The following is a 12,121-nucleotide window of genomic DNA, read 5'->3' on the forward strand; positions in this document are numbered from 1 at the left end:
GATTTGGCCACTACGCCGAAGAAGATTTTTCCAGAAAATTTAGGTCTCTTTTTGTTTTTTTTTTTTTTTTTTGAGGGTCGACGGAGCTGGAATCAGCTATTCATTCTTATTCTCCAGATCCATAATCGTTTCTGTCTCACACGGTTCGTTATCTCTTTCCCTGATTCCATCTGTTTCCTTTATTTTATTGCTTTCTTGTTCTGAGTTTGTTTCTTCTATTAGTTCGATTTTTCTCTGTTCGTCGTGTCGTGATAAATGGATGATGCCGATTTACTAAGCTTGTTTTGTAATGCCGAATGAAAGATTAATCTCGTCTTCAGAATTGTTAGCCTCGTCGGCACATATCAGAAAAGTCTCTTTTTTTTTTTTTTTCCCTAACCTCCATCACCTCATAGTGGCTTCTCAAGGAATTGGTTTTTGAGAAAATTGGCACTAGTTTTGTAAGTTGATGGAAAAATTCACAATTTACATCAACCCATCTGTAATTGTAGTTTCTTGAATAAGCTTCTGGTTTTGTTCGTGCTTTTATTATGTAATATGATGAACTCTTAACTCATTTGTCATCATTTCAGGTCGGTGTTAAGCTAGTAAGGTCGGTCTTTTATATAAGCTATGGTTCTTGATGGGATTGTATCATCACCATTACGGAGGCCACATGCGCTAAAGAAGCAATGGGATGACTTGGGTAGCTGCTCTACTGTTGTTCAGAGGCATCGTTTCCTTTTGACTGCTATGCTTCTTTTGGCCTTCCTCTGCACTATTTATATCTACTTTGCCGTCACACTAGGCGCTAGGCACTTGTCTTGTTCTGGGATGACTGGGAAAGAGAAGGCAATTTGTCAAATGGAACACGTCCAAGCCAGTTTCTCCAAAGGAAAACTGAAATTCTTGTAGAGTCTCAGCTAAAGCTGATTGGTTTATAAACATCATTTTGTCTCTCTATTGCAATGTCTGTGTAAACGGCCTAGAGAATCTACTCTTACCTTATTCTACTGGGATTATGTCCCAAGATTCACAATTATTGTACAAATATGAATCTTCTGTAATGGAATATATGCTACAAGTTTTTGAGAATTGTTTTTTTTTCTTTGTCATCTTATCTTATCTTGGATTAACGAAGGGTGTGACATTGAAAAGGGAACAAATGAACAACAGTTTTTATATATTTGCAGTGTTTCAGGTTTCATCATCACCATGTTTGTTGAGGAACCAGCGGTTCAACATCTAACTTGGGCGATAAATCAAAGAGGGAAGCTGGAGCAGTCATGTTGACGCTCCAAGGATCATCCATGATGATTTCCATGGCAGGTTCTTCTTCTTCTTCTTCCTCCTCTTCGATACGTACTTTTAAGTCCTCAGGAGATGAACGGATCCTCTCAAGCTCAATCGAAACCTCTCTCATATTTGGCCGTTTCTTCCCTTTTAGACTTAAACACCTTCTGGCAAGTTTTGCCACCGCCAACACATGTTCCAACTTGCAATCTTCTTTGATCCGAGAATCAACAATATCAAGAACTCTGTTCTGTTTCATGGCCTCAATGAAATGAGACGCAAGTCCTCTGTTTTCTTCAGGCCGCATTACAGAAAACGGTTTTTCTCCAGTTATGAGCTCAACCAAGACGACCCCAAAACTATAAACATCGCTCTTATCCGTAAACTGGCTAGTTTGAAAGTACTCTGGATCCAAGTATCCAAAAGTACCTGCAACTAGAGTTGTCAAGTGAGTTTGGTCTACGTTTATAGATCTCGAGGTCCCGAAATCCGATACCTTGGCTCTATACTTATCATCCAAAAGTATGTTTGTGCTCTTGACATCTCTGTGATAGACCGGAGTTGATGCAGCCGAGTGTAAGTAAGCAAGCGCTCCTGCAATCTCAACAGCGATGCGCAATCGTACTTCCCAAGTCATTGTGTAATCATCAGAATCATCGTGAAGCCGCTTGAATAGGTCTCCATTTGGAATATGCTCATAAACCAAGATAGGAACCTCTGTCTCAAGACAACACCCCATGAGTTTGACAATGTTTCTATGGTTAACCTGCGAGAGAACACCAACTTCATTGATGAACTCCTCAACTTTGTCTTCATCCAAAACCTTAGACCTTTTCACAGCAACGATTCGTCCATCTACCAACATTCCTTTGTAGACAGTGCCTTGACCTCCTTGCCCAAGAACCCTGTTCTTGTTGAAGTTATCCGTCGCTTTCTCCAGCTCTTTTGAGCTGAATATCTTCGATGTCTCCACATTACCTCCTTCGTTTGTAGTCAACTGTTGTTTCAACAACAAGCCTCCATTACGTTTAAAGAGCATCCTCTTTCGGATAATCTTCCTTCTCTTCTTAATGAATTTGATCAATCCCCATATCCCAAGAACCAAGAACAACAGTGCCAAACCTAGAACAAGACCTGCACAACAACGTAAAGAACTTATAAAGATCACTCCTTTTTTTGCTCTATCATATGGCTTTAAAATTTGAGAAAGAAACTCCATTGTTTCACCTTGAATCACTGGCTTGATCTTCTCTGCTTCTTTCGGCTCGCACCTCCACGATCCAGGAACATTCACACAAGTTTGCTCTCCACAGCTGTCTCGTCCTTTTCCTTCCTCACATTCATCAATGTCTTAGACACAAGAAAACAAAAAGCAGAATCAAATCAACAGAGCCGTGATCGTTATCTAAAACCTCATTGAAGGCAATTAGACGAAGAGAAATCTATAAATCTTACCACTACATCCACTAGGAAGATATGGATTCCCTCTGTAACCAATGTCATTGCAGTAACAGTTGCTGTAACCAAACCCAGAGAAGTAACCATACTCACAAACACAGCTCGGTGCACTCGTGTAAATCCTAGTTTCCGTTAAATTCACACAACCCACTGGTTTCGTTAACCGAGAATCCGATGTATCAAAGTACCAACCAAGCTCAATCACAGTAAACCCATTAGTATAAAACTGCTCCGGCTCTGTAACATTCCCCGGAGAGTAAGTCTCGTTCGTCAAGAAAGCAACTTTACAGTCACCTCCTTGAGTTGTGTTACCGCCGGAGCTTTCTAGGTTAACGCCGATAACTTGCGGTCTATCCGCCTGAATCTTCGCTTGACAACATCTGTAACCACCGCAGATCTTGTCTGAGTCTAAACGACTCTTGTTTCCGTCGCAGCTGGATTCGCATCCTGTGATCTGAGATTCGATGTCTGTAATCAATGCTCTGGTGTCACAACCTACTGAGACGAGACGATTCGAGTCGGTGATGAAAAAGGGGCTTCCTTTACCGGTGAGGTTTAAAGGAAGAGGCTTTACGGGTCGTTGAGAACAGCCGGAAGAAGTCACCGGAGATTTGACGTGAACAACTCCGTGGGAAGTGTCGATGCTGTTTCGAGGAGTGATGCTAACTAACTCTCTGTTGATCTTAGAGAGGAACGGAGCTATGGTTTTACTTGTACCGGAGGTGGTGGTGTTACAGACAACCTCGTACCAGTCGTTGAGATAACATTCTCTTCGTCCGATTCCAAAAGGGAAAGGAATCGATATTCCTCCACAGATTCGATCACATGATGTTGAAGATGGAGGTTGAGCTGTCGTTATCAAAGGGCCGCCATTGATGAACAGAGTTAGGAAAGAGAGTAGAACACAGAGAAAAAGTCTCCCTCTCTTCATTTTTTTTTTTTTTTTTGGTAATGATTGTTGTATGAAAGTTATTGAGCCGCCTCGTGGGACAACGAACAAAAAATTTGTCAACTCATTTGTTCAAATCAGTTTTGTGATTTCATAATACGATTTAACTAGTATCATTTTTCTTTTCCAGATGATCTACCAAATTATAATATAGATTATTAATATTAGGAACATGACTAAAATCATTCATGTGTAAAATAAACTATGAACTTATTTTAATTTTTATGTATTTGGAAGTTTATAGTACAAATTAAAGTGGTTACAAATAGATCCGTAATAATTTGACGGGTGATGTGACCTTTATAAAAATACCTTTGCATGTAAAGACCAATACCGAATGTAAAAGTAAAGACAATAATGAGCCTCATTATGAGGTAACAGATTCGTTTGCAAGATTAATATTTTACCGCGTCTGAAGAGGAAACAATGGTGCAACATCTGACCACGACGAAGATGATGTAGCAATGCTGTATTGAGATGATGAGGCCGCAACAGTATCGTAGTTTCTCGATTTTAACTCTTTGTTAACTTGCACCAAATTTTCTTCTTTCTCTTCTTTGTTTTCGCAAACATGCTCATATGGCAGCATATCTCCACGACAAGAGCAAATCTGCTCCAACTCCATCGATACTTCTCTCATACTTGGTCGTTTCCTTCCCTTCATATTCAAACATTTCGTTGCAATTTTTGCTGCTGCTATCACTTGATTAATCTTACAACCATCTTTTATTCGAGCATCAATAATGTCAGAGAGTTTGTTCTCTTTCACTGCAAGCGTAAAATATGTTGAGAGAGTCCTATTTGCTTGAGATCGCACAAAAGAAATAGATTTCTCTCCGGTGATTAGCTCCGCTAGCACGACTCCGAAGCTATACACATCACTTTTTTCTGTGAATTGGCTCGATTGGAAATACTCTGGATCCATATATCCCACCGTGCCTGAAACAACTGTCGTGAGGTGGGTATGATCCACGGTCACTGTTCTTGAAGTGCCAAAATCAGACACTTTGGCTCGATATTTCTCATCTAACATTATGTTTGTAGATTTGATGTCTCTATGATAGATTGGAGATGATGCAGCTGAGTGCAAGTAAGAAAGAGCTCCAGCAATATCTAAAGCAATGCGAAGACGCACTTCCCAAGTAGTCATCGTGTAATCATCAGAATCATCATGAAGATGCTCAAAAAGATTACCATTAGGAATGAATTCGTAGACGAGAATAGGGACATCCGTCTCAAGGCAACACCCCAATAGTTTTACGATGTTCCTGTGATTGATTTGTGAGAGAATGACAACTTCGTTGATGAACTCTTCTAGTTTGTCTTCGTCCACGACTTTGGATTTCTTCACTGCTACGATTCTGCCGTCGGCAAGCATTCCCTTGTACACTGTACCTTGACCACCTTCGCCTAGGATTCTGTTTAAGCTAAAGTTTTCGGTGGCTTTTTCCAACTCTTTTGAGTTGAACACTCTTGTATTGTCGACGTTGCCTTCGGTTGAAATCAATTGTTGTTGCAACAATAAACCACCATTACGCTTAAAGAATTTCTTCTTTCGGTTTAACCTCCTTTGTCTTCTAATAAATTTGTATAACAAATATATTCCACCAACGAAGATCAATGAGCCGAAACTCGTGCCAATCCCTACAAGTCCACAAAAGAAAAATGAAAAACAATCTACTAATCACTATTATAAAAAAAAAACCTTCAGATGTATGCGAAAGTAGTTGAGATAGAAATTTGCATGATTTACCTATAGCAAGTGGTCGATTATTTGTGTTCGAACACCTATAACCTCCCTGCAAATTGACACACTTGCCTCCCGAACAGACGTGTTCTTCTCCAACAATGCCTCTTAGGCATTCATTAATATCTGGTTTTTTTAAAACATATATATGAAAATGTTATTAAACAGTGGTCTCACTTGCATCGAAAACTAGGATAAGAATATAGATCTATAAGCACAATAACTTAATTAATTATATACCTTTGCATTCGCCAGGTATATATGGGTTGCCCTCGTAACCACGAGAGCAAGAACATGTTGCATAGGCATAGCTTGAAAATATAGAGTCGCAAAGGCAACCTATTCCGTATTCCTGACCGTAATATTTTCGAATTTGGTACTGGTCTACACTTACGCATCCTAGAGAGCCTTTGCCTTGCAGCATGCCCGATATGTATCAACAGATTGTTGGTGTGGAAATAGATGATAACAACACGCTATCGAGGGGATGCAAAGTGGCCTTCTTAACTGACCAGGAATACTTTTTGTCAAATGGATCTGACCCGCAGAGCCTTTATGCTAAAGGATATGTTACGGTTGACCTACGATGGTTCATCCATACGGCAAATCATTCGTCGTATCATCCAATACCGAGGCAGCTTGTATCATTCATAATGGAAATTTTATTACAAAACTCGGACCCGCGGTACTCGCGATTCCTATTATTACAGTAGACTCCCGCGAGATAATCATTCATCGGCATATGTTGTTTTGTGCTGCAAGTAGACTGGCACCCCACAATGCTTGGCTCGACATTTGTCAACGATGCCGTGTTGTTGCAGCCAACCGCTATGAGCACATTATTATCGCCAACGTAAAAAGGGTAACCTGTCAAATTCAAAAGTGATCCAACTCCAAGCTCTTCTCCGCCACTTGAGCATCCCTTTGAAGTTATAGGGTTTTTTACACGAATTGATCCGTACCCTAAGGCAGAGTAGTGGCTAGACGGATCCGAAAAAGAGATACTCACAACTTCCTTGTTAATTATGGAAAGAAAAGGAACAGAGTTGTTAACACATATAATTTCGTACCATTTCTCGAGATAGCAACCCTTTCCGATTCCAAATGGGTAGGGGATGTTGACTCCTCCACATTTCTCAGGACAAGAGCGAGCAACGGTGAGATCGAGGATCAGCAGGAGAGACAAGAGAATCAAAAGAGAGCAACTATTTTTAGAGCTCATGTTTACGATCTGCTCAAGCAAAAAACCTAAAAGCAGAGACGGGTTTTGTAAGGAAGAGCAGAGGAGAAAGATTATTGTGTTTGATTAGTTGCCTAGTTGGTCACAGCAATAAGTAGTCTTCTTCGTCTTTGAATTTTCGCTTCTCTGTTTTACGCTCAAATCAATAGAGTCTTACTTTTGTAGGCCTACTGAAAGCATGTTAGTGACGTGCATTCTCCATGTTTGAATTTCAATATATGATTCTCCTCCGTTAATTTACGAGAAAAGAAAAATATACATTAAGATTCTTGCATGCTATTGCAAGATATTTTCGGGAACATTGACTGGTTTAGGTCGCGAGGTTGAAAACGTGGATATAGCTGTCACAATCCCATTATGGATAAAAACGTGGCTGATAAAATGTAGGAACATAGGAAATTAAAAGTCTTTTTTTTTTGTCAGGTTATGAAAAGTTTAGTTAAGAGATTTGTATGAGTAAATATTTTTCAATGATTAGTCTATGCTTTGGACATGTAAACATACTGACATACATATATGAGGACCCATGTGCAGCGAACAAAAACTTGTGAAATATACGTTTCTCTAGTAATTATTGCCAAAAAAAAACTTTATACGATCAAAATTTGAATTCATGTAAAACAATCGAGAGATTTAAGATAACACGTTTAGTGTTTTCAATTTAGTTATTCTCAGTTTTCAGTCAAAACAAGGATGCATATAATGTACCAAGGACTTTTTTTGGTTTCAGTATAAACATTCATTCAAAAACTATATATATATATCTTATATAATATATATGAAACTATTCTTACGTTTTCTGTTCGGAAGTGATACAGAGTGGATTATACAAACGAGATTTGTCACTATACACTTGACAACATTTATAGAAATAATTATAACAAACAGAAAACAACTGAACGTAAAAGCAGAGACTATACAGTCATCTGCGAGGTTGGGGTTTTACGTGTCTGACAAGAAAACAATGGTTCAACATATGACCACGATGAAGATGATGCAGCAACGTTGTGTTGCGACGCTGCAGGTGCGGTAAATTCACGTTTTTCCCTGATTCCACCCGTATTTTCAATTCCAAGGCTTCTTCCTCTTTCTGATCTTCCTCGTTTTCACTAACATACACAAGTGGTTGCATGTCTCGAGGAGACGAACGAATCATTTCCAATTCCATAGACACTTGCCTCATGCTTGGTCGTTTTTTCCTCTTCAGATTCAGACACCTTCTTGCAACTTGTGCTACCGCCATGACTTGTTCCAGCTTGCAGTCATCTCTGATTCGGGCATCGATGATATCTACGACTTTGTTTTCCTTCACTGAAATATTGAAATAAGTTGCCAATGTTCTGTTTTCTTGAGGTCGGGTGTAAGAAATTGGTTTTTCTCCTGTGATGAGCTCCACCAACACAACTCCGAAGCTGTAGACATCACTCTTATCAGTGAATTGACTTGACTGGAAATATTCGGGATCTAGATATCCCGCAGTACCTGAAACAAGTGTTGTAAGATGGGTATGATCCTCAGTTACGGTTCTTGAAGTACCAAAATCGGACACCTTAACTCGATATTTCTCGTCCAACATTATGTTTGTAGATTTGATGTCTCTGTGATAAATGGGAGCCGATGCGGCTGAGTGTAGGTATGAAAGAGCTCCTGCAATCTCTATAGCCATTCGCAAACGCACTTCCCAAGTGGCCATCGTGTAATCAGATGATACGTCATGGAGATGCTCGAAAAGATTTCCATTGGAAATAAACTCGTACACTAGAAGAGGCACTTCCGTCTCAAGGCAACATCCTAAGAGCTTCACGATGTTTCTGTGGTTGATATGCGAAAGAACGACGACCTCGTTTATGAATTCTCCTAACTTGTCTTCGTCCACGACTTTAGATTTTTTTACTGCCACAATGCTACCATCGACTAACATACCCTTGTAAACTGTACCTTGACCACCTTGTCCAAGAACTCTGTTTTCACTGAAGTTTTCGGTAGCTTTCTCCAGCTCCCTCGAAGTAAATACTTTTGTCCTCTCCACGGTGTCTTCCGTTGAAGTTAGCTGTTGTTGCAACAATAGACCTCCATTACGTCTGAAGAAATTCTTTTTGCGATTGATGCGCTTTCGCCTTCTAATACACATGTATAACCACACACATACTCCAAGTAACATCAACACGCCTACAACAATAAGGAGTACCCCGACTGCAAAGCAAATCACATAAAGAAGAGTGAGAAAAATCACACTTTGGTACTTTCGTGATAGTCTGTGTGTTCATTATCACCCGAGATTAATAAATAACAAAATATATTACACTAAAGAACTTCAGTGACCTACATATACCAAGCGAAGCTAGTAGACCAAAACGATCATAGTAGATGCAACTATAGCCTCCTTTGAAATTCTCACAAAGGAATTCCCCACCACAGTATATAGGATCGCCTTCACTATTGTACTCTTTGCATTCGTTGATATCTAAATAAGTAAAATAACGAAATTAAAGAGATGCAATCTCTCAGTTATATAATTTGAAAAAAGGGAACAGGGGAAACAAAAAAGATGAACATTAATGTTAGATCATGACAAAAGAAAAGTTCCTTACCTTTGCATCCATCCAAGAGGTATGGATTACCTCTATAACCCTTCGTGCACCAACAACTTGCATAAATGATACCAAAGTCAGTTTTATTGTGGCATGTGCAGCTTGAATTTTGAAAGGATAAAACTTCGCCAGTGTACTGTAACTTGTTACTCTGGCTGCAAGTGTACTGTAACTTGTTACTCTGGCTGCAGCCTAAGGAGGTAATGAGTGAAGCATTCGTCGTTCGGAAGGACCATTCAACCTCTAAGGAAGCATACTGTTTAGCATGTAACCACGGGGAATTTCGCTGGCCCGTCGAATTCAAAAGCAATCCAAATGCTTGTTTATTGCTGGAAGTAACAGGACTTTTGATGTGAAGTGACGCATGTGAAATGGACATATCATCATCATGTTGTCTAGGGAGAGAGATTTGTACAACCTCTTTGCTGCTAACAGAAAGGAATGGAATCTCCTTTCCGGAAACATTTTTGCATTCAATCTCGTACCCTTTGTCGAGGTAGCAACCCTTTTCGATTCCAAATGGGTACGGGATCTCGATTTCTCCACAGTGGTTTTTACAAGTTTCCAAAGAAGTGAGAGCAGCTGAATCAAGGATCAAGAAATGTAGCATAGAGAAGAGAATCAAAAGAGAACAACTGTTACTAGAGCTCATCTTTATGTTTGTGAAGTGACCTACGTTGCACGGAAGCGTCGATTCTCGCTTCAGAATAGGGAGCGGAACCCGAAACGTCCGGAATCGCGTTTCCTGAAAATTTGAATTTTTGGAAACGCAGAAGAAGCGGCGACTCGGATTTGGAAGCAATCGCGTTTACTGAAAAATATTGTTAGTTTAATGCAAAGAATACACTCCTTGGTCAAGTGCGGCTGGTTGCAAGAAGAAATGAAATAAGAAGAAGCAATTAGGGTTGACAAGTTACACGTGGCTTATTTGTTTCTTTCTTTCACCAATTAACAATTTAATAAACATAAAATAACAAAAATAACAGCTCTTAATGAGCCCAACAATAACAAAAAAAAACCTATCACGAGCCCAACTGAAAATGAAGATGGAAATGTGCCATAATTTATATATAGATTTATAAAAATAATAATTTTAATTTCAGTTTAGCTTAGATGTTTGTATCTATATTTCCTTTGTTCTTTGTTTTTGCATGGGTCTTTTATTTATCGAACATATGTATTTTATAATACAACTTGTAGTTTAACATTTTTAAGTACATTTTGTGTTATGTTCATTTAGTTTTGTTTATTTAAAAAGTTATTTACAACATTAACCCTTAAAAAAATTCCAAAACTAACATTATTACAGATTTTGTTTTTTAAATATTTTACAATCATTCCAACTAAATAAATAATAACAACCAATATGGAAATAGAAACTATCATATATTACCCACACATTCTGTTGTGTTTTTGAAGATATTATATATCTGAATCTTTTACAAATAAAGAAAACAATAATTTGATTCTCATTTTGTTTTCCAAAACCTGTAAGCTTTGATTCTTAACGTAAGAAAAACTTCGATTGACATTTATTTAAATATTATAATTAACATATATAAACTTAATAAAAATTTTAATTATTACGAATATGTAAAATTTAAAAATGTTTCAAATACTATATAATGTGGTTATATAGTAGATGGGTTATAAAGAGGACATGTTGGAGTTAGTAAAATATTATTAAATTTTGTGTTAACACGGGTTAAATCCTCATTTAATTATTTATCAACACTACTAATATTATAATATTTGACATAAAATCAAGTTAATTTAACTAAGATTGTGTAAAATAATTAAATAATTAGGGAAAATGTGACTTAATCACAGCATATAAATTACTTATTATGTATTCAGATCTCTTATTTTTTGTTATAATAACTAAAAATCAAAATAGAATCTGAAATACTAAACAAAATAAACTAAATATAACAAACAAATGGTCATGAAGTGTATTGCGGGTTAAAAAAATAATATAAACATTTATCCCTATAACAATCAAAAAATTTAGTTATTTTTCTATTTACAAAACATCCAATAATTAACAAATAGATACAACATAAATATAAATTATAATAAAAATTATATGTCCGCAGTGTACCGCGGGTTAAAATCTAGTATAGTGTACATCACTATATATTTTTTATTTGTCTAATTTAAGATATTAATATTTAAATTTGACATATTTAAGAAACTCTTTATAAATAATAGTAATATATATATATATATATAATATGTATAGCGTGATCTAATGCGTACCTGCTTTCTCTATTTTATTTTTTTGAAAATACGTTTCTCCGCTTTCAAACGTTTCTGCTTCCACGTACTCGCTTCTAATTCCATGCAGCTCAATATAATATAGCGAGTTACATGGAAGTTGTGAACTGCTCAGGAAAAATATCTCCTAGTTACTTACTATTTGTAAGGTAAATAGTTGCGTTTTTCCAAATATATACCTCCCAATTAATCAAATAAGTTGTAAGGTGTAGAAAGTTACACGCCATAAACACAAGTAACACAGAGAACATAGAAACACGCCATAACACCCTACGTTTTTTTCCTTACCTAAATCGATCCAGTCGCCTTTATTTTGGTTAGGTTTACGTACGTAGAACATAGAAACATGTCACATGACATACTCACATGAGTACCTTTGAGTTTTTGTTTCTCACCCATTATTGTACTAGTGGAAGTGTGCCCCAAAAGTCTCCGGAGATAGAAACGCCCACAAGTTGAATTTGCATTTCTCATCTGTTTTTTTGCGGTGTTAAAATAACAAAATACACATCTATTAAAATGGCTAAGCTTGCCTCGGCTAGCACGACCGACTGCACGGGTATGTCACAAATCTTCTATATGGGCAA

At 37.6% G+C, this 12,121-nt stretch overlaps 2 protein-coding genes and 2 pseudogenes across 4 annotated transcripts; 1 reads left to right on the plus strand and 3 right to left on the minus strand.

Moving 5' to 3' along the window:
- Positions 1–2: 2 nt before the first annotated feature.
- Positions 3–1,074, plus strand: LOC104752410 (uncharacterized). Its single transcript, XM_087466232.1, has 2 exons — positions 3–143; positions 573–1,074. Exon 2 carries the CDS (start codon positions 613–615, stop codon positions 892–894), a length of 282 nt encoding a protein of 93 aa, XP_087322358.1. The 5' UTR covers positions 3–143; positions 573–612; the 3' UTR covers positions 895–1,074.
- A 37-nt stretch (positions 1,075–1,111) lies between these two features.
- On the minus strand, positions 1,112–3,758 carry LOC147939337 (wall-associated receptor kinase-like 22). The gene is made up of 3 exons (XM_087466231.1): positions 2,728–3,758; positions 2,500–2,622; positions 1,112–2,406 (listed from the first exon to the last, which is right to left on the minus strand). Exons 1-3 carry the CDS (start codon positions 3,659–3,661, stop codon positions 1,190–1,192), a joined length of 2,274 nt encoding a protein of 757 aa, XP_087322357.1. The 5' UTR covers positions 3,662–3,758; the 3' UTR covers positions 1,112–1,189.
- A 106-nt stretch (positions 3,759–3,864) lies between these two features.
- LOC104715988 (wall-associated receptor kinase-like 10) lies at positions 3,865–6,741 on the minus strand (annotated as a pseudogene). Its single transcript, XR_015566453.1, has 3 exons — positions 5,667–6,741; positions 5,433–5,552; positions 3,865–5,323 (listed from the first exon to the last, which is right to left on the minus strand). The product of XR_015566453.1 is annotated as a wall-associated receptor kinase-like 10 (transcript).
- Positions 6,742–7,445: 704 nt separating this feature from the next.
- On the minus strand, positions 7,446–10,109 carry LOC104714268 (wall-associated receptor kinase-like 9; annotated as a pseudogene). Its single transcript, XR_015566454.1, has 3 exons — positions 9,258–10,109; positions 8,993–9,130; positions 7,446–8,859 (listed from the first exon to the last, which is right to left on the minus strand). The product of XR_015566454.1 is annotated as a wall-associated receptor kinase-like 9 (transcript).
- Between the last annotated feature and the right edge of the window lie 2,012 nt (positions 10,110–12,121).

Source organism: Camelina sativa, chromosome 9 (assembly GCF_030686135.1).
Source record: "Camelina sativa cultivar CO46 ecotype springtype chromosome 9, ASM3068613v1".
Classification (NCBI taxonomy): Eukaryota; Viridiplantae; Streptophyta; class Magnoliopsida; order Brassicales; family Brassicaceae; genus Camelina; species Camelina sativa.